This window comes from Mustelus asterias, chromosome 8 (genome assembly GCF_964213995.1).
Source record: "Mustelus asterias chromosome 8, sMusAst1.hap1.1, whole genome shotgun sequence".
NCBI classification, from domain to species: Eukaryota; Metazoa; Chordata; class Chondrichthyes; order Carcharhiniformes; family Triakidae; genus Mustelus; species Mustelus asterias.
The window spans coordinates 99134846-99157500 of NC_135808.1; the positions used below are offsets into that span (position 1 = coordinate 99134846).

Sequence of the window (22655 nt, forward strand, 5' to 3'; positions counted from 1 at the left end):
AAGAATATAATCTATCACAGGTCACTTGCTCCATAACAGAACTGAAAACTTTCCTTATGAAGGTTTGTTTTAAAATTTAAACCTTACTCAGCAAGATTTTAGCACCACAAATACAAGTGCTGCAATAATGATAGAATGGGATTTCTGGCAATTGACACATTATTATGCCACATTAGACTTACCAAGGTCAGAGGTATATGCATGAATTACAATGCTTATGGCACCACCCAAGGTGGTGGTGTGTGAGTTTTCTCTTATTCTTTCATGAGATGTGGGTGTTGCTGGCTGGGCCAGCATTTATTATCCACCCCTAAATGCCCTTGAACCGAGTAACTTGCTAGGCCATTTCAGAGGGCATTTAAGAATCATAGAATCCTACAGTGCAGAAAGAGGCCATTCGGCCCATCGAGTCTGCACCGACCACAATCCCACCCAGGCCCTATCCACATATCCCTACATATTTACCCACTAACCCCTCTAAGCTATGCATCCCGGGACACTAAGGGGCAATTTAGAATGGCCAATCAACCTAGCCCGCACATCTTTGGACTGTGGGAGGAAACCGGAGCACCCGGAGGAAGCCCACACAGGCACAGGGAGAATGTGCAAACTCCACACGGACAGCGACCCGAGCCGGGATTCGAACCCAGGTCCCTGGAGCAGTGAAACGGCAGTGCTAACCACTGTGCTACCCAAGAGTCAACCACGTTGCTGTGGATCCGGAGTCATATGTAGACCAAACCAGGTAAGGATGCCAGAATTCCTTCCCAAGGGAATATTAGTAAACCAGATAAGTTTTCACAACAATTGACAATGGTGTCATGTGCATCATTAGATTTTTAATTCCAGATTTTTATTGAATTCTAATCTCACCATCTGCTGTTGTGGGATTCGAATCCAGAGCATTACCCTGGGTCTCTGGATCACTTGTCCAGTGACGATACCACTACACCACTGCAAAGTAGAGATGGAAATGGAGTGTGGAACCTTGCCTCAATATTAGGATTGTAGGCAGTCTGCAGCGCATTGGGGACTATTGAGGCAGGATCAGCAGGAATTTGGGTGATGGCATCATTCTGCCAATCCCATCTCTTTTACTGACATCTACATAGAATGGGATAATAAATATCTGTTACATTTCCAGTGGAAACTCCAAGAAAGAACAATACAGCACAGGAACAGGCCCTTCGGCCGTCCAAGCCCGCGCCGCTCCCTGGTCCAAACTAGACCATTCTTTTGTATCCCTCCATTCCCACTCCGTTCATATGACAAATGCAAACTGCAATGTAGTGGAAGGCTTGCAGAATGGGATCCTTCTCAATTTTTTGCTCCTCTTTCTGCGTTCGCCCTGAATACCGGAGATGAGGGGTGTAGCTTATGAGGAGAGATTGAACAGATTGTGTCTGTACTCGTTGGAGTTTAGAAGGCTGAGGGGTGATCTTATAGAGACATATAAGATAATGAAGGGGCTGGATAGGGTAGAGGTAAAGAGATTCTTTCCACTTAGAAGGGAAACCAGAACTAGAGGGCACAGCCTCAAAATAAGTGGGGGCCGGTTCAGAACAGAGTTGAGGGGGAACTTCTTCTCTCAGAGGGTAGTGAATCTCTGGAATTCTCTGCCTATTGAAGTGGTGGAGGCTACCTCGTTGAATATGTATAAATCACGGGTAGATAGATTTCTGATCGATAAGGGAATTAAGGGATATGGGGAGCAGGTGGGCAAGTGGAATTGATTCACTTTAGATCAGCCATGATCTTGTTGAATGGCAGGGCAGGCTTGAGGGGCTGCTCCTATTTCTTATGTTCTTATGTAAAGCAAGTTGCCAAGAAATAATCCTATAAATTTGAGTTTTCACTGTAGACCTTCACTAACTGAAAGGATCATTTTCGTTGGTAAAGATTTCTTGTAAGAAACCTTGCGTTTTTAAAAACAATCAAGAAATTGTGGGAGGAATTGATTTTATGCTCAAAGTGAGCTCATGAATTTCTATTTTCTATTGTTTACCAAATGCCAGCACTAAACACTCTGAGGTCGGAAATAGCATGCAGAATTTTAAGCTGCTACCGCTGTATGTTTTAAACCCACTATCAAGTACTATCTTTATGTGGCCCACTTTTGTCTCTCTTGCCAACTTTTTTCTCATCCAGAGTTTCCTGAAGTTGCCAGTTCCTAGCTAGCTACAGTTCCAATGGTACTAATTGCCTTATTCAAATGCCCATTTTAAGATACAAGTGTTTGTGACCAATCTTTGACCTCTTGTAGGTAATTTAATGTCATTAATATCCTTATATTACTAATGGCACTGACAAAGTTTAGGCGTTGTTTGTGTAGGGATTGGAGCAGAAAATATCCAATTATACTGACTGCTTGCACCACTCTTTGGGTGGGGGCAAAGGTGACAATAGACAATGACTCTGTTCTTAAATACTGCTGGTATATCTTGTCATTAACATACAAATAAAAAAAGCAGCCCATTATGCTAGCTGCAGTAATATTAAGTCTGGCACAAAGAATACCCAATATAGTTCCACTTTATGGGTGTAATCTTGCTAAAATCTAGGCCAGACTGTCAGTATTGTTTCCATTTTTCAGACCTGTACAATTATCTCTATTTCTTCAGCCTTTGAAAAGGTTATTGAAGAGTTAAGATGGAGTTTAAAGCTTTTCACAAGCTTTCTAAATGTTCATTTACCTTCTTGTGATGCTCCCCTCTAATTGAATAATTATGCAAATGTGCTTAGACTGGGAAAAAAATAGCAAAAGGGTGCCAATCAAATGGAAACTAATTTGCATCTGAAAATGAAAAATGCCCTCTTGGTTATCACTCTTTTACTGTGCCTTCATCCTCCCATGTCATTTTTTCTTTTCGCGTTCAGTGTGCACTTCCCACCTTGTAAAGTATTCGGAGATGATTCTATAATGCAAGGAATTTTATGTAAATAAAATTCCTTGCTTTTGTGGATGGTCTTGTAGACAGTAGCAGTTCTGTATCATAATAATGGCCTGTAGCTGGATTTTTCTCTGTAATCTCAGCTGAAACTGGTAGGAATGTGATGGTGAATGGAGGAAAATATGAGCCATAAGGCCCATTGCTACCACGCTGTCTGTCTTGTATATTTCCTGTACCACTGAAACCCGCCAGGAACCCTGTTGGTTTCTCCTTTCCCACCATTCTATATAAATCAGCATTAGAGGAGAATGAGGTATGTGTGGTTTGGAAGGGGAGGTGGATGGAATACCATGATAACCGCCCCAGAGGTGTCCCCATGGAGAGAGAGGGAGTTATAAAAATCCCCTCTTTCCGTATTTTCCCCTCAACGCTTACCTGCAGAAAACTCTACTCTTAGCTGATAAAAATTGTTTTCATTTGATATTCAGGATGTTTCTGCATTTTAGCAGTGCTCCTGGTCCCTCTGCTGTCAGAGCAGCAGTCCTGCTGCAGCATTGCTGGGAGTTCGCATTCTCACTGTGGTAGGCTCTGTCTTGGGCTCTAGAAGCCTCCATGCATACTAAATAACACCTGACCTAGGAAACTAGGTCAAGATTTCTACAATATTGAAAGGGTATGCAAGTGTCTCACCCAGGAAATAACACCACTGGGAGCTACACAGAGTGCAGCTCTAACAACACTCAAGAAGCTCAACATCATCCAGGACAAAGCAGCCCACTTGATCGGCACCCCATCCACAAACATTCAATCCCTCCACCACAGGCACAGTGGCAGCAGTGTGTACCATCTTGAACATGCCTCGCCAAGGCTCCAAACCCATGACTACTTCCAGCTAGAAGGACAAGAGCAACACTCGCATGAGAACACCACCACCTGTAAGTTCTCCTCCAAGCAACTCAACATCTTGACTTGGAAATATACCACCGTTCCTTCACTGTTGCTGGGTCAAAATCCTGGAACTCCATACCTAGCAACAAATGGACTCCAGCGGTTCATGGAGGCAGCTCACCATCACTTTCTCAAGGCCAGTTAGGGATGGATAATGAATGCTGGCTGAGCCAGTGACACCCACATCCATGAATGAATTAAAAAAAGAGTCCTGGCTCGTGTCTCAGACTGAGAACTGTGCTTGTTTCATGCTGAGAAGATTCAGATTTTGGTGCTAAATGTTTTATCAATTGTGGTGCGAAAATCATGAAGTCAGATAGCAAGCTTACTTTTCCAGGAATAATTTTAAATGATTGGTATATTTCTTACTTTTAGTTTGTTTGAAACTTTTGTTTATAGAGGATGCAAAAGTAATCAGAGAGTTTATTCTGCCAATAATACAACTTTTAACTGTTTGATCAAACTATCCACTTAAATCTAATGGGTTCTTTTTGAATTCTGTAGCCCTACTATGATTTACTACTTCATATTGCTTTCTTTATAACTTCCAAGGCTAGAGGATAATAGAAAATAAATTCATTACAGCAAGCGCTGCAAGGATTAGCTATGATGTCTTGATTTCCAATTCAGAAGGACTAAAATGATTCAGTTTTAGATACACCCACATCAGCATCAGTTAGTAATATAGTAAACTGTTAATGAATTTGAACATCCAAATTGTGTAACAGTAAGTAAATCTCTTAGTGACATTTAAACATATTTTAAAGGATAATAAATAAATACTTTAGTTCCACTATCTGCATAACTTTGAATAAATAAGGGTTTGGTTGGCTCCAAACCTCATGCAACTATAAAGAGAAACTGAAAAAAAGTAGGAGGGAAAGGTCAGAGGTCACCAAGGTCTGAAGTCACTAGCAGGCACAGTTCTGCTGCATTGATGGTGCATTATCTGTCAACCTTGTGTGCTTGCTGCTGCTGGCCACTGAGGGATCAGAATCCGGATTTTCTGCCATCTTCACACATATGATGTCCACTAGACGTTCAAAGACCTGCTTGACATTGATGTTTTCTTTGGCACTGACCTCAAAAAACTCAAATCCTGTAAAACAAAAGAGATGGGTGCAGGGTGATTCATACAGATTATTTTTCTGTGTTACCTCCTCTTCCTCCTCTCCATCAACTCACTATTCAAGTGTTTGCTCTACCTCTCCAGATAGACAAGAGCTACAAATATTGCCCAGCAGGTTGAGGAACGCTTAGGGCCAGATTTTCAAAGTGGAGTTTAGAAATGAATTCCGGCTCCCTTTGCCTCAGCTTCACCGCTCTGGTGACACAATTTTAAAATTTAAATGGTCTAACTGGTCAGCAGGTGAGCTTGGTGCCCAATCAGTGCCACCGCATGCCTCCAAGACGTGGGAGCTGCTTGCCTGGCACCAGTGGTAAAGACAGGTGGCAAACATGTTGGGACCTGTCACTGCCTTGCCAGATAAATCAGGCAGCTCCTGAGAAAGCCAGGAGGTGAAAAACAGCAGAAAGCAGCATGACCACCAAGTTATGGTGCTGCGCTCAACCCCGGTGCAAGTTTCATTTGAAGACAAGTACAAATAAACTTACATTGGCCTGAGGCAACCCTGACAGTTGTATATTAACTTGAACCAGATGATTCAGGGTCGCTGGAAATCGAAAATTCCAATTGCGACCACAGAAGTCCTTAAGCTCCTAAAGGAACTAAATGGACCATCTAATTGACAGTGAACAGGTTCTCCATTCCCTGCTCCCTGCCAGTCCTTTAAAAATCTGTAACTATCCATAGCCTGTGATGATTTCCAGGATTGCGATTTTGAAATTCTGCCTGTACAGAGTCCTGAACCCGCGGCCATTTGAAAATCCATCCCTTTAAATCAGTTTATTTGCAATGTGCACCAAAGTTAATCCTAATGTTGCTACATATAAGGTAGTGTATTCTTGTGGGAGCAATAAAGAGGTCACGTACTCCTTAAATGTCTAAATGGGTAAGGGAAGGATTCTGGGGGTATATGGATAAAGGTACAATGGGTTGAATGGTCTCATTCTGTGCGGAACTAACCTATGACTAAAACAGTAAAGCAGATTAATAATGCCATAAAAATGCAAACCAAGCACTCATGTACATTTCCAGAGAAATAGAATGGAAATAAGTTATGTTAAACTGGAATGGAACCTTGGTTAGACCACAGATGGAGTACTATGAATATTTCTGCGAACAGGACGGCACGATGACAGAGTGGTTAGCACTACTGTCTCACAGCACCCGGAACCTGGGTTCAATTCTGGCCTCAGGTCACTGTCTGTGCGGAGCTTGCATGTTCTCCCCATATCTGTGTGGGTTTCCTCCATTGTTCCAGTTTCCTCCCACAGTCCAAAGATGTGTGGGTTAGATTGATTGGCCATGCTAAATTGCCCCTTCGGGTCGGGGGACAAGCAGTTTAAGTGTGTGGGGTTACAGGGATAGAGTCTGGGTGGGATTGTTGTTGGTGCAGGCTCAATGGGCCGAATAGCCTCCTTCTGCACTGTAGGGATTCTATGATTTCTGGTTTCCTATTATTAAAAGCCCATACTGATTGGGAAAGGTGCAAAAAAGATTTCCAAGCATGATACTAGAACTTATAGGTATATCCCATCGGGAAAGATTGAACAAGTTGGGGTTTTTACTCGAGAAAAAAGACTGATAGGTGATCTAATAGACATCTTGAAGATTATGAATAGTTTAATTGGGCAAATGGACCAGCTATACAGATAGTTAGGCTACAAGAGCAGATGCCAGGAATTCAGCAGCAGGCATCTCACCTCCTGACTCCCCAAAGCCTGTCCACCATCTACAAGGAACAAGATAGGAGTGTGATGAAATATTTCTCCCTGCCTAGATGAGTGCCACTCCAACAACATTCAAGAAGCTCAACACAATCCCAGACAAAGCACCCTGCTTGATTGGCCATTCACCACCCAAATATTCACTCCTTTCTACACTGATGCACAGTGGATGCAGTGCGCACTGGTTACACGATGCACTGCAAGAACTCGACAAAGTTCCTTTGACAGCACCTTCCAAACCTGTGATCACTTGGAAGGGCAAGGGTAACAGATTCATGCAATCATTATCTGCAAGTCACACACCATCCTGACTTGGAACTATGGCCAGAATTTTTCTGCCCTTCCCGCGGTGAGGAGTGCACACAACGGGAAACCTGTTGATAGCAGGGGAAACAGAAGATCCCGACGCCAGCCAATGGTGGGTCGCCGCAAAACACTGGGTGAAAATCCTGCAGCTCCCTTCATAATAGCACTGTGGATGCACCAACGCGAGTTGGACTGCAGCAGTTCATGAAGACAGCTCATTACTACCTTCTCTAAGGGTAATTAGAGATGGGCAATAAAATGTTGACCTTAATGATGCCCACATTCCAAGACTGAATTTAAAAAAACAGAGAAAATGTTTGCACTTTGGGGGTGTCCAAACCTGGGGGTCATAAATATTGAAGTCACGAATAAACTCAAAAAGCATCAGTAGTGCACTTATGGGGAAGTTAGTGAAGAAGATGAGGGAGTAAGGAATAGCAGGATATGCTGTTTGTATCTACTTCATGTCATCCAGTGGCAGGACTCTTGAATGGAGCATAAAAACCAGCTGAGACCACATAAATATGGCCTCATTATATCCATACAATCTCTTTCACTTACAACACACCGATAGGTCACATGTCCACAAATAAATGTCACAATTGCATCTCATTTGAACTATTTTCTTTCTTTTGTTTCTTTTTTCTCCTGAAGACAGTGACTTATGCTAACTGTATATCCAGGTTGCCTTGTTAGTACCTCATTCAAGTGGCCATACTACATGTGTACAACTACTTATGTCAGGTATTCATAAAGGGAGACATCATAGCTAGCCCCCAATCCTGACCTCTTTCAATATCATGTTCTAGAAGCGGTCTCACGGGACGTTTCCCAGCAATAAATTCCACTCTTGTTTCTTTTTTCCTCCTAACTCAGGGATGTTGAGACCATTGCAGAGACTCCAGACTGAACAGGCAGAGGTCAGTTAACTCTGCAGAGGTACAAGATCAAACATACATGCATCCTGGTTTGTGTGACTCAGAAACAAAACGCATGCTGTATTTGTCAGTTGAGCTACATAGTGTGTTCACATGCACTATTTTGACTCTTTGAGCTGGATTTTCGTTCCTGGGTCCTGATTTGACCATCAAAATGAAAAATAGTTTGGAAACCCAGAAATGCCGCTGGCTGGACCTCAGGGGAGACTGAGGAGGAGGTGGGCAATTAAGGAGAGTGGGCAGGCTCCACAGCCAACCGAGATAATTGAAGAGCGAGGGGCTCTGGGTGGGCAAGTGGGGGTGGTGGTCAGTACCAATGAAGGTATAGGACAACGTGTGCGCATCTCAAGTTGGAGGTTGTCCTCTGAAGAATTATAAAAGTTAAAAATGAAATTCAATCACAACTGCCAGGTTGTCACTGTAACAATAGGGTCTGGTACATAAAGGGTTAATGTGGGACTGAGTACAGTGCTGCCCACCCAGTGATGCAAGAAGGCACATGATCCAAAGCCAGGGTCAGTATAGAGGTGAATAGAGATGGGTAAAGACCCAGACTGGAGTCAGCTCCACACCTATACTCTCTAATGCAAAAATGTACATGGTTATGCCAAAGGATATTAGAAGTTTTGACCCGACATGCCTGGAAGAAGTAACCCTGCTGGGGTGCTGGAAGTGATTGTGGGATGGTTCCTGTAAAGCTACATCTCTGCTAGAAATGTGGTACATTGTGAAAGCCTTTCATAAGACATATTTTGATTGCCTTAGGTAGTTGATGAAAATGTACCTTTTCATTAGTTTGATGTATCAAATGCCTGTTAAGTAATATTTGATCGATGTTGATTGTTACAGTTAAAGTCTTACAACACAAACCCTTGTATTTCAGCTCCATCAGTCACAAGGAAATTCATCTCTTTTTCAAAACTTACCAATCTCTATGGGAATTGGAACAACTTTTTAATTATATTTCTTACTGCTAAATTAGCTGATGGTTAAAAACAGAATTACTGAACAGATGGTCTTTAAAATCTGCCCAACTATTATTAAGTATGAGAATAACATCACATGGAGGTGAAGAAATATTTCAGAGGATAGCTTGTTCCTCTGTAACACATTGCACTGGTTTTGATTTCTGTCTCCCTCCACACACGCACGCCAAGTTAATCAGCTGAAACATCCTTTTATTGTTACCGACTCATTCTACTGGCGATGGACACATTGAAGAGTAAGTTCTGATGGCTTCATTCCAAAATCCATATGGAACACTGAAGTCCTCACTGAAGGTACCATAGGTACAGGAAGATATCAAATATTTATTGAACAGAATAATTGCAAGCAAATCCAAAATGATGCCGACTCTTGGTACCAAACACTGACATATCCATACGTAGACAGTTTCAGTATCCACAGCTTGTACATCTGTTGGCTAAACATGTTAATACATGAGCAGGTGAGAATTTGTACTATTAATATATCTCAATTTTTATCACTCAATTCAATTACATAAAGTTATGGGTTCATTTCTATATATGCTTTTGACTTTTGAGACTTGGACAGTGATGGAGGAATGTTTCACGAAAGATCTTGACAGAAGCCTTGAAAGAGGGGAGAAAAGGCAGGTCTGAATTGACTTTATTTGATGAGTCAACTTTTATTTATTGAAAGCTCTGGACTATTAGTTGTGGCAAATCACTGCTCACTGTTCCACTTTTTCTAGCTTGTGTTCTGTTGCAAGACCTAAATAGGATCTTCTTGGTCTGTAAACTTTAACAGTGCGAGTGTCTAGACATGGGGAAATAGCTTTGATCATGCCTTCAACCTAGTCTTCATCCTCTATTTCTAGAGTGCAGAGCCGTACTTAGAACAGAGTTGTTTAAAGGAGCAGTAAAAATCCTGACTCAACCCTAAAGTACTGAAGGGACATCCAGACAGGCAAGGTTACATATAACATTCAAGATATGTAGGTTGCAATGTAAGTTATTTGTTTTATTTGAGTGGCTCTTCAGTAACAAAAGCTCTTGAATAATATTGGGAGTTATATTTCTGTGTGTGTGTGTGTGTGTGTGTGTGTGTGTGTGTGTGTGTGTGTATATGCATATTCACAGATAATAATTCTTAGAATGAAGATGCTTGATTGATTTCAAACTTTATAAAGATAGAAAGCACTGCTTTACTTGATGACTTTGCATTCTGTAGTTGTTTTTTTAATATTGAAAATTCATTGTTAGTGCACGGACTTTTCCTGTTACATTTTCCAAAGCGTAACCAGTATAGGAAAGTATTTACAAGATAATTATTGAATCAAACCTTGAAGTGCATTTAGTTTTCAGAAAATGAAAGATTGAGATATTCTGAGTGAGAATTATTTAGTGACACTCTAGAGATTCTTACTGATGGTCTTTTAAAAATATCTAACTTTCATTTTCTTTCTGAAACTTTTCACTTTGTAGCTCATTAATCAATTGATAATAAAGGCAGTGGTAGCTCCTTGCAAAATGGTTACTATCAACACTTGCTTATTGAAGTGGATGATCAATTTTCTATTTAAAATACCAGAGAGATTTTACTTTATAGTCCAAACAGCAGGCTGGTGCCTTGATTCTCTAAACATTATCCAGGGTTCCTGAATGTCTGTGCTCAAAGTGGGGAGTGAAATACCTGTACTTTTGGCACATGCCATTAGTGAAGATTTTAGTTATAAACCTCCCCAACTACACAAGCACTTCTAATGTGTCAGAGTGATGGTCCTCATTTCTCAGGCCACACATCTCAATTATCTCACTTCATAACTTGTTGCAAATTCGTCCTGAACACACAGTCATTTGCTCACAAAATTGTGGGTTGACATTGTTAGCTTTCTGGCTTTCATTGCACATTGTATTCTCTAAGTCACTAGAGAGTAAATTTCATCTCATCAACTAAGCTCAGGTCCCAGAGGTGAAAGGGATGATTTCTAATCAACTGCATCATTCAATTCTTCCCAAGCTTAATTACATATTTTAATTATGCCTAACACAACTATATAACATGTTAAAATGCCAATAAAATGCTGACAACCTTCTAAACATATCCTTTCAGAACACATTTTTGTTTAAACCATCCAATGTTAAAAAATGAGTTGGAAACATCAACATTATTAAATCATAAAATTACTCAGAAGGAAAATAGCGAGCACCTACCTAGCTGCTCGGCCAGATGTTTTCCTTTTTCAGCAGGAATTACACGCTCGTCTTCCATGTCACATTTATTTCCCACAAGGACGACTTGTGCATTGTCCCATGAGTAGGTTTTGATTTGGGTTGCCCTATTTAAATAAGTGATAGAAATTAGCAGTGAATTTTCCAAATCACCCATTGCCTTTTCTTCCTTTCATATATATTTTATGAAGAAACACCCCTGTAAGTGCAGCCACGTGCATTATAATTTTCACTTCCACAGAGGAACAATTTGTTTCACGCTTTGAAGTGTCACATACCACAGGCAAATGAACTCGTATTGTAAATTTGATATCAACTCTCCTTCATCCATTGTGCGGAGAAACAGATCAGCCATGATTGAAATGAATGGCAGAACAGGGTCGAGCAGCTGAATAACCTACTCCTGTTCCTATGTTGCCATTTCTTTAATAGGTGGTCAAGTTATTTCAACAGTTGGTTCCAAATGCTTCCAGCTATCTTCCATAAGTTAGTTACGACGAAAGGCCATTGAAGCAGATAGTATAGACTCAAGAAGCAACTTGAGTAAGTTCTACGTGTGAGCCTTTTGGTCCATTCTCATGCTCATGACGGCAATAGAAATTAGCTAACTAGATTGAAAACTGGTTTAACGATAGAAAGCAAATGGAAAGGGTGATCAATGCAAAAAGCTCCTATTATGGTGAATCATCTGTAGCTCCTTTCAGTGCTCAGTTGAGTCTCCTGCTCACCATATTCAAACAATATGAGAAGATTTTGCTGAGGGCAGAACATTACCATATGGCCAGGTAAGGAATATTAATCTAGCCTACTGCCTTGGAGCCTGAAGCGATGTGTTCAAGTTCCAAGAGGGAGCACTTCAGTGGTCACGGGCATTCAGCCTCTGATCTTCGGGTAAGCGTTCTCCAAGGCGGCCTTCACGACACATGACAGCGCAGAGTCACTGAGCAGAAGCTGATAGCCAAGTTCCGCACACATGAGGATGGCCTAAACCGGGATCTTGGGTTTATGTCACACTATCAGTAACCCCCACAGCTTGCCTCCTGCAGAATCTCACTGGCTGGCCTGTCTGGAGACAATACACATTTCTTTAACCTGTGCCTAATGCTCCCTCCACTCACATTGTCTGTATCTTTAAATGTAGCTGTAGGGATTCACATTCTAATCAGTATTCTATAACTTGATTTTGTGTCTCTGTATGCCCTGTTTGAGAGCAGATATCTACTCCATCTGACGAAGGAGCAGCGCTCCGAAAGCCAATGGCATTTGCTACCAAATAAACCTGTTGGACTTTAACCTGGTGTTGTTAAAACTCTTACTGTGTTTACCCCAGTCCAATGCCAGCATCTCCACATCACTTCAAGTTCCAAGCCAGGACTTGATTGCCAAGGAAAGTATGTTAATAATGTAGCGAAACAGTTTGAACATTAATTTATAAATCCTTCCAACATACACCAATGGCAAGCATTAAGAATAGGAGCGATTCCTGATCTGCCATCTGATGGAAAGAACTTGGGCCTCTACCATCACAATCTATAGTGCCAAGTGATAACGATGCATGTAAAAGTGGATGTTGCCACAGAAACTTAGACTCTTTGGAGACTGATTCGTTCAGTTGGCTGGATGGCCAGTGTGGACCAGATTGGTGCGAAAAACATGGGGTTCTATGGCTGTTCCAACTGGGGTGGATTTTGGACCTGCCTCAAAGCCCTACCCATGGAGGAGATCATGGCAATGGGGGTCAGACCTGTATTTGGTCGAGAACTCGAGATGAAGAGGAGCATGGGATTTTCATAGTAACTTCATATAAGCCTACTTTGTGACACTAATAAATAAACTTTAAAAAACTTCAAGAGCTAAAATTGCTCTCACTGGAGGAACGAGGATTAAGAAAAGATTGAGAGGCACAAATAATACCTTAATGACAGGAAAAACAGAACAAGAAAACACCAAGTACAAAATTAACAAATCTCATGACAGGCTGAAAATTTGAAGAATTCCCCCTTCAATGAGTAATGGGTGCGTGGATCAAATGGGCTTTTCTTGTTTTATGCTTTCTTACATTTTAATAATTGCTGCTATGATGCTGAGATAAAAACTGCTATTTTTCTTTCAACTCTTTATTTTTCTGAAGGCAGTGACTCAGGTTTGAGTAATGTTTTGAAGGAAAGAAAAACTTGCATTTAAATAGTGCTGTGTATGACCCCAGGACATCCCAAAGTGCCTGCAGTATTTTTGGAATGTAGAAATGTCAATTTGCGAAAACCAAGCTCCCACGAACAGCAACGTGATAAAAACCAGATCATCTGGTTTAGTGATTTTCATTGAGGGATAAATATTAGCCAGGACACCGTGGATAACTTGCTCTTCTTTGAAACTGTGCATGGAGGTGTTTACATCCATCCGAGAAGGCAGATGGGACCTTGTTTTAATATCTCGTCTGAAGAAGAGCACTTCCAACAGCACAGCACTCTCTTAGTACTTCACTGTGAAGTCAGCTTGAGTGGGACTTGATCCCACACACAGGTGAGAATACAACCAACTGAGCCATGGTTGATTAATTCCTCAACTGTGAATCTAAGCAGTGAGTTATAGGGAGATTGTTGAGGACATGGAGCGGCATGGTGTCACAGTGGTTAGCACTGCTGCCTGACAGCACCAGGGACCCGAGTTTGATTCCCAGCTTGGGTCACTGTCTGTGCGGAGCCTACACATTCTCCCCATGCCGGTGTGGGTTTCCTCCCACAGTCTGAAAGACGTGTTGCTTAGGCGAATTGGCCATGCTAAATTCTCCTTCAGTGTACCCGAACAGGCACTGGAGTGTGGCAACTAGGGAATTTTCACAGAACTTCATTGCAGTGTTAATGTTAGCCTACTTGTGATACTAATAAATAAATAAGAATCAACTGTCACCATGAGTACACTTTCAGTAAATATTTTACCTACCCCAGCTATGCCTTTGTTACCTCCACACATAATAATGCCAATGTACTCATGGCCTACTTCCACCCTTCATAAACCTGAGTTCATCCAAAACTCTGCTGACTGTAGCCTAACTCATACCTAGTCCATAGTTCCATTATAGAACCCACAAGCACACAGGCAGCAGATCCATGGGAAAACCACCACCTGCAATAAGGTGGCATGGTGGCACAGTGGTTAGCATTGCTGCCTCACAGCACTAGGGACCAGGGTCAAATTCCGGCCTTAGGTGACTGTGTGAATTTTGCACATTCTCCCCGTATCTGCATGGGTTTCCTCCTGGTGCTCCGGTTTTCTTCCACAGTCCAAAGATGTGCAGGTTAGGTGGATTGGCCATGCTACAATTGCCCCTCAGTGTCAACGGGATTAGCAGGGTTACGGGAAAACGGCCTGTGTGGGATTGTTGTCGGTGCAGGCTGCTTCCATACTGTAGGGATTCTACGATTCTAAGTTCTCTTCCAAGCCAAAGATCATACTTGGTTGGAATTATAATCGCCCTTCCTTCATTGTCACAAGGTCAAAATCCTGAAACACCCTTCCAGTGGGTGTACCTACCTATGCCTGATGAACTGCAGTGGTTCAAGAAGACAGCTCACCACCACCTTTGCAAGGGCAATTAGGGATCAGTAATAAATGCTGCCCTAACCAGCAATGCCCACATCCAGTGAAAGAATAAAAAGTAGCTCATCGCCTGGCTCTCCAACGTCTCTACCAACGAGGCACTTCAGGAGTGTGATGAAATATTCTCCATAAGGGTCCCTGATCTGAAAATGAAATTGAAGACCCCCCCTCCCTCCTTCCATGGGCATTAGGACACCCCCACGCCTCATTGGAGGCATGTTTCCTCACTCACCTCTCCCCAATAAAGGTTGCCGGCGTTGGGGCTCTCCCAATAGGTCCCCTTTCATATACCCCATTTATGATTCCCTTAAGACCATAAGACATAGGAGCAGAATTAGGCCACTCGGCCCATCGAGTCTGCTCCGCCATTCAAACATGGCTGATATTTTTCTCATCCCCATTTTTCTACCTTTTCCCCATAACCCCGATCTCCTTATTAATCAAGAACCTATCTATCTCTGTCAAAGACCTGGCCTCCACAGTCTTCTGTGGCAAAGGGTTCCACAGATTCACCACTCTTCTGGCTGAAGAAATTCCTCCTCATCTCTGTTTTAAAGGATCGTCCCTTCAGCCTGAGGTTGTGCTCTCTGGTTCTAGTTTTTCCTACTAGTGGAAACATCCTATCTCTGTGTCCACTCTATCCAGGCCTCACAGTATCCTGTAAGTTTCAATAAGATCCCCCCTCATCCTTCTAAACTCCAACGAGTACAGACCCAGAGTCCTCAACCATTCTTCATACGACAAGCTCTTTATTCCACGGTTCATTCTTGTGAACCTCCTCTCGACCCTTTCCAAGGCCACTACATCCTTCCTTAGATACGGGGACCAAAACTGCTCACAATACTCCAAATGGGGTCTGACCAGTGCCTTTTACAGCCTCAGAAGTACATCCCTGCTCTTGTATTCTAGCCCTCTCGACATGAATGCTAACATTGCATTTGCCTTCCAACTGCCGACTGAACCTGCATATTAACCTTAAGAGAATCTTGAACAAGGATTCCCAAGTCTTTTTGTGTTTCTGATTTCCTAAGCATTTCCCCATTTAGAAAATAGTCTATGCCTCCATTCCTCCTTCCAAAGTACATAACCTCACACTTTTCCACATTGTATTCCATCTGCCACTTCTTTGCCCACTCTCCTAACCTGTCCAAATCCTTCTGCAGCCCCACTGCTTCCTCAATACTGTCCCTCTAGATATCTTTGTAACATCTGCAAACTTAGCAACAGTGCCTTCAGTTCCTTCTTCCAAATCATTAATGTATATTGTGAAAAGTTGTGATCCCAGCACTGACCCCTGAGGCACACCACTAGTCACCGGCTGCCATCCTGAAAAAGACCCTTTTACCCCCATTCTCTGCCTTCTGCCAGTCAGCCAATCCTCTATCCATACCAGGATTTTATCCTTAACACCATAGACTCTTAACTTATTTAACAGTCTCCTATGCAGCACCTTGTCAAAGGCCTTTTGGAAATCTAAATAAATCACGTCCACTGGTTCTCCTCTATCTAACTTCCTTGTTACCTCAAAGAACTCTTAACAGAATTGTCAGACATGACCTCCCCTTGACAAAGCCGTGCTGACTCAGTCCTATTTTATCATGTACTTCCAAGTACTCCGCAATCTCATCTTTAATAATGGAGTCTAAAATCTTGCCAATGAAGTCAGGCTAACCAGCCTAATACTTTCCCGCACCCTTTGCCCATCTGCTTGTCCTTTCGATAGGACACATATCCTTTTTAGATCCCAGCCCTGATCCCCTTGCAGCCACGTCTCTGTGATGCCCACAACATTATACCGGCCAATTTCAATATGCGCAACAAGCTTATTTACCTTGTTCCGTATACTGCGCGCATTTAGGAACAACATCTTCAGTCCTGCATTGGCCACCTCCTGTCTCAAACTTGTCACCTTTTTTGCTCTGCCTGAGGTTAGATTCCTGCCACCTTCTATATTCTCTGCTCTATTACATGGTCTTGAAACTTTACTAACCTCTCCTGAGCCCTCAGCTCCTTTAACTAGTTGAAAGTCCTCAACATTAACTTGCACTTCTACCCTCTCCTCTAACTTTAATTTTCTAATTCTCCATACAACTGAACCCGCCCCCCACTATTTAGTTTAAAGCCTTACCTACAGCCCTAGTTATGCAATTCACCAGGACTCTGGTCCCAGCACAATTCAGATGAAGACCGTCCCATCGGAACAGGTCCCCTTTTCCCCAATACTGGTGCCAATGTCCCATGAATTCAAACCCATTCCTCCCGCACCAATCTTTGAGCCACGCATTTATCTCCTTAATCTTATTGACCCTGTGCCAATTAGCTCGTGGCTCAGGTAGTAATCCAGAGATTATTACCTTTTTGGTTGTGCTTTTTAATTTAGCTCCTAGCTGTTCATACTCCCTTAGCAGAACCTTTGTTCCTATTCTACCAATGTTATTGGTACCTACGTTGACCACTACAACTGGATCTTTACCCTCCTATTCCAAGTTCTTCTGCAGCCCAGATGAGATATCCCGAACCCAAGCACCAGGCAGGCAACACAACCTTTGGGATTCTCAATCCTGGTCACAGAGAACAGTGTCAATGCCCCTAACTATACTATCCCCAGTTACGACTACATTTCTTTTTTCTCGCCCCACTTGAACGGTTCCCTGTACCACAGTGCTGTGGTCAGTTTGCTTCAAATGGTCTCCAAGCCCCCCGGCGTAGCCATCACACTTTGTCTCTGTTTGTGGACATCGCTGAAAATTTGTGGCCAGTGAGCTTCAGTAGATATATGATCTGAACTTGTAACAGCCAAGCACAGTTTAATAAACAATTTGTTAGCTTAAATAATGGATTCAATTTATCTATATGAGAAACTGTAAACATGAATCAACTGTGTTGCCTTGGCTCAGTTGGGAGCACTCTAGTCTCTAAATCAGATGAAGATTAAGCTGTGCTCCAGGATTTGAGTTGATGCTCTAGACTCAATTTAGGCTGACACTCCAGTATCAAACTGAGAAAATCCTACATTGTTGCTATATGCTGTTCTTCAAAACAGATGTTAAACTAAGGCACTGACCAAAAGTCCAGGTGTATTCTAAAGATCCATGCCATTACTTGTAGATGACAGAGATCTCCTGATGTCCTGGTCAATGTTCTTTCCTCAAGCAAATTGCCCTGGAAATGGTCGATCCATTGGTGGTTATTTTGCAAAATTCTTTGGACTCTGGAATAGTTCCTACAGATTGGAGGGTAGCTAATGTAAGCCCGCTATTCAAAAAGAGAGGTAGAGAAAAAACAGGGAACTATGGACCAGTGAGCCTAACGTCGGTTTTGGGGAAGTTGCTCGAGTCTATTATCAAGGATTTCATGACTCGGCATTTAGAAGGCAATCGTATAATCAGACAAAGTCAGCATGGATTTACAAAAGGGAAATCATGCTTGACAAATCTATTGGAATTTTTTAAGGATGTAACTAGTAGAGAACCAGTGGATGTGGTTTATTTAGCCTTTCAGAAGGTTTTTGACAAGGTCTCACATAACAGACTACTATGTAAAGTCAAAGCACATGGGGTTGCAGGTAATGTCTTGAAATGGATTGAAAGCTGGTTAGCAGATAGGATGCAAAGAATTTGCATAAATGGGTATTTTTCTGATTAGCAGTCAGTGACTAATGGGGTTCCATAGGGATCTGTGCTAGGACCCCAACTGTTCACGTTATATATTAATGATTTTCAAGAGGGATCTGAATGTATTATCTCCAAGTTTGAAGATGATACAAAGTTGGGTGGGTGGGAGGGTGAGCTGTGAGGAGGATGCAGAGATTCTTCAACATGATTTGGACAGGCTGAGTGTGGGGCATCTGCATGGCAGATGCAGTATAATGTGGATAAATGTGAGGTTATCCACTTTGGTAGCAATAAAGAAAGACACATTATTACTTGAATGGGCGTAAATTGAGAGAGGTGGATACTCAACGAGATTTTGGAGTCCTTGTGCATCAGTCATTGTAAGTAAGCACACCTGTACAGCAGGCAGTAAAGAAGGCAAATGATATGTTGGCCTTCATAGTGAGAGGATTTGAGTATAGCGATAGGGATGTTTTGCTGCATTTGTATAGGGCATTGGTGAGGCCACATCTGGAATAACGTGTGCAGTTTTGATGTCCTTATCGGAGGAAGGATGTCCTTGCTATAGTGGGAATACAGCTAAGGTTTTCCTGGCTGAGTCCCGGAACGGCAGGTCTGTCATATGAGGAGAGACTAAGTCGGTTAGGATTATATTCACTGGAGTTTAGAAGAGTGAGAAAGGATCTCATAGAAACTTATAAAATTCCAACAGGATTAGACAGGGCAGATTCAGGAGGAATGTTCCCAATGGTGGGGGAGTCCAGAACTATGGCTATAGTTTGAGGATAAGGGGTAAACCTTTTAGAACGGAGGAGAAATTTCTTCACCCAGCGGGTGGTGAATGTGTGGAATTCACTACCACAGAATGCAGTTGAGGCCAAAACGTTGTGTGATTTCAAGAAATTAGATATAACTCTTGGAGCTAAACGGTTCAAGGGAAATGGGGGGGGGGGGGGGGGGGATCAGGATATTGAATTCAATCATCAGCCATGATCAAAATGAATGGCGGAGCAGGCTCAAAGGGCCTAATCGCATACTACTGCTTCTAGTTTCTATGATCTCATTTTAGAGTTACGTGAAGTACTCTCGAGTTAGAGCCCATTACTACTTCACTGGATATTCATTATTCTATATTAAATGGGTAATGTAACTGAGCAACTGGTGTTACTATAGAGAAGTATAATAAATAGGAACGATATTTTCATTTATATGGTGTTTTATCACATTGAAAATCCAAGAGTACTTCACACGGTACACTGTTTCTGAAATGCAGTAACTCAGTAAAATGCTGTTTTGTATTAATGGAATCTCACAAACGGCTTTGATATCAATGACCAGTTAATCTATTATTTTGTGATATTGGTTGAAAAAAGAAGTATAGCCCTTAGATCTATGACAAAATATGAGTTATAGTGTTAATATATATCTGCATTGCAGAACTCTGATTCATTCTAACACAGAATGAAATGCTGTGGGCTGTATCCATCTGTGCGGTCAATGTTATACTGATACCTGCCTGGCTTTGCATTGTATTACCTCGGTATGGGCAGCACTCTGGACTAGCTCACGAACAGGCAATGGCAAGGGCACTGGTCAGGTGACAGTGGTGGAGCATGAATCCTGTCATCCTGAGAGGGGAGAACAGGTTTGTGCTCCATGGGGCCACTGCTACAGCCCCCGAGCGCTGTCTCAGCAATCCAAGTAACCTATTGGAGGACGGACTGCTGGTCTGCTGTGACACTGTCCTTTTCCATCGGGGTGAGGACATGCAGCCATGCCTCACTGGATAACTGTTCTGCCTATGATTGTGCACCACCTATAATTGTGGCTGGAGGATGTGCTAGAACAAGTTGCAGAGGAGAGAGTGAGCTGAAAGAACACTGAACGATTACACAACATGGCAGAAAAGGGGGCTACGAGATTTGTCCCGTAAGAGACAGTGAAATGTCAGTAAGTGTGATACAATGTGCTTGGGTTATATGGCTGTCACAAGTTGAATAGCTGTCCAAGCTGTAAGCTATGGATGTGAGGCATGCAGCAGTGCAAAAGATGTGAGGCTGAGATGAGGCATATGAATATTAGGTTTGAGATGCGAGTCATGGAGGTGTGGTGCATTAACCAGTGTGTGAAGGTAGTGGCGTATTTGATGGGATTATGGCATTTGAAAGTACCCATACTGACATTAACCACTTTGTGACATTGCATCGGGCCTACACTCCACGCATTAATATCATTGCTATCTACCCCAACTATCTTTTGAGAGTTTAGTGGATGGCCTCCTTTCCCCAGTGAATAGATTAACTCCCCTTCTCTCCACTCCTTTCACCAAGACCTCCAGTACAGCATCAGAAGATCTTGTAGCCCTCTTTCTGCCACGTTGTGTAATCATTCAGTGTTCTTCTAGCTCACACTCTCTTTCGCAACCTGTCCCAGTATATCTTCCAGCCACATTGCAACTCCCCTTTAAGAGATTTCAATGGTGTTAGCCCTCCATGAGTTTGCATCCTCTGCTCAGATATGCAGCCACTCAGCAACTCACTTATCATTGGCTGCATGTAGAAATCACTTAAATGACCATTGAGCACAGAGTGGAATGAAAGAAGGAGGAAGGAAAGGGAGAATTGGTTAAATATTTTGAAATACAGACAACTTCAATCTATGGAAAACTAATGGAACATCAAACATCTCAAGAAAACATGTGAAGTCAAATGGGATTGGGAAATAAATCAATTACGTTGATTGAAACAACGTGAAATCCATTTCAGACACTGCTAAGCTCAAAACAGACTAAAATTAACAAACAAAACTCTAGTAAGTAAGGATTATTGAGCAACAGTCATGCACTGTAGATAAAAGAATGAGATAATTATTGTGATATATAATGGTCCATGTTCAACAGAGCTGCCATCTCTGGACAGTGATGCTGCACTATCACCTCTGGGAGTGGCCTCTGAAGTGCCAAACAACCCAACTGCCCCAGTGGGTGGATCAGGGGGGTCATGTTCCCTCTCCAATCAGCTTCAAGTTAGTTAACATGGTTTTGGAGGAACATTTCCACTTCACTACCAGGAATACCTTTCACCCCTTCAAGTCAAGTCTTTGCGACTTGGCATGTCAGAATTCTACTGTTCCTAGCTCAGGCCCCTTCCAGTCAAGTCTACCAAATAACTAATCAACCTCCTTTCAGCATCCTAAACGAGTCCCATCACTAAATCACTAGATGGGTGATTCATCCATCAAAACACGGAGGCAACAGCATTACCAACTCATCCTAACCCAGTTTTGGCAAAGGCTGAGGACTGTGGCATTCATTTGTTGAAAAGGGTTTCAATGTTTTGTGTGTTATGTGCAGACACTCATCATTAGTGTTGGGATAAATGTGAAAATAACTTCTTGCAATTGAACTGTTAAGAGCTGTTATTATCTCTAAATAGGTCCATCTGAAAATACACAATCAATGTGAACCATTTGGTGATAAACACTTTGCATTTTTATTATTGCATTATTACCTTTAAGTGACTGCATCCCTTCCGTTTTGTGGCTGCAAGCTTTTAAAGCTTCATATTCCACATATATCCATTCATTAATTTCCGACAAGACTCAAGCTCCATTTAAATTTAAACAGCCAATCAAGCTCAAGTGCAAACCTACCAGAGTTATAGATGTTTAATATGTCAGTAAATATTACTAATAACTAAGATAATGATGTAATAAAAACATGCAAAATGATTAATGCTCACATTGTTCATATCGATGCTAACTTTTAAAATGTAATATTAAAGACCTTTTCAGAGCTAGAACGCTACACATCCTAATAACGATTCACCTTTACACTTATCCTGCAGTAAATGTCATGAGCTATTTCTCAGCCGTTCTGTTTACAGTCTGATGTATTATATTATTAACCCTTTTCATCCAGTACAAAGCTATATTACCTCGTTTCTGGTATTTTAGATTGTTGCTGTTTCATGTCTTAGCAGTAATGAGTGAAAAGCTCGGCTCCATTTAAGACAAGTTTGTCTTTTGACGAAAATCACCATATTTGGTCAGACAATGAAAGTCTGAAATAATTTGCAAACACTATGGCCCAGGTTTTCGCTCCCGGATCGGGGGTCCAGAGATGGAAGAATTCTTCACTCTGCAAACCCGACCTTTAAAAATGGCTTCTCACAGTAGTGATTTTTGTTCCAGGAGATGGGCTGGATTGGAAGGTGAGCCCATTGCCCAGTAGGAGTGTGGACTGGGCGGAAAGCTTTCCTCTGTGCTCCAGCACTTTGTTTAAGTTTATTAAAAAGAGATTTTTTAAAAAAACTG

The 22655-nt window shown here is 42.0% G+C and overlaps 2 protein-coding genes across 2 annotated transcripts in view; both read right to left on the reverse strand.

Moving 5' to 3' along the window:
• cc2d1b (coiled-coil and C2 domain containing 1B) overlaps positions 1 to 22655 on the reverse strand; it is a 417139-nt gene that overhangs the window by 14496 nt on the left and 379988 nt on the right. The gene's annotated exons all lie outside the window — the stretch shown is intronic.
• The window catches only part of LOC144497940 (ras-related protein Rab-3B-like), a 138570-nt gene continuing 118784 nt past the window's right edge, over positions 2870 to 22655 (reverse strand). The window contains exons 4-5 of the mRNA XM_078219401.1: positions 11110 to 11234; positions 2870 to 4938 (exon numbers count right to left, since the gene is read on the reverse strand). Coding sequence (XP_078075527.1) covers positions 4751 to 4938; positions 11110 to 11234 — 313 coding nt within the window. The 3' untranslated portion in view covers positions 2870 to 4750. The remainder of the gene's footprint in view (positions 4939 to 11109; positions 11235 to 22655) is intronic.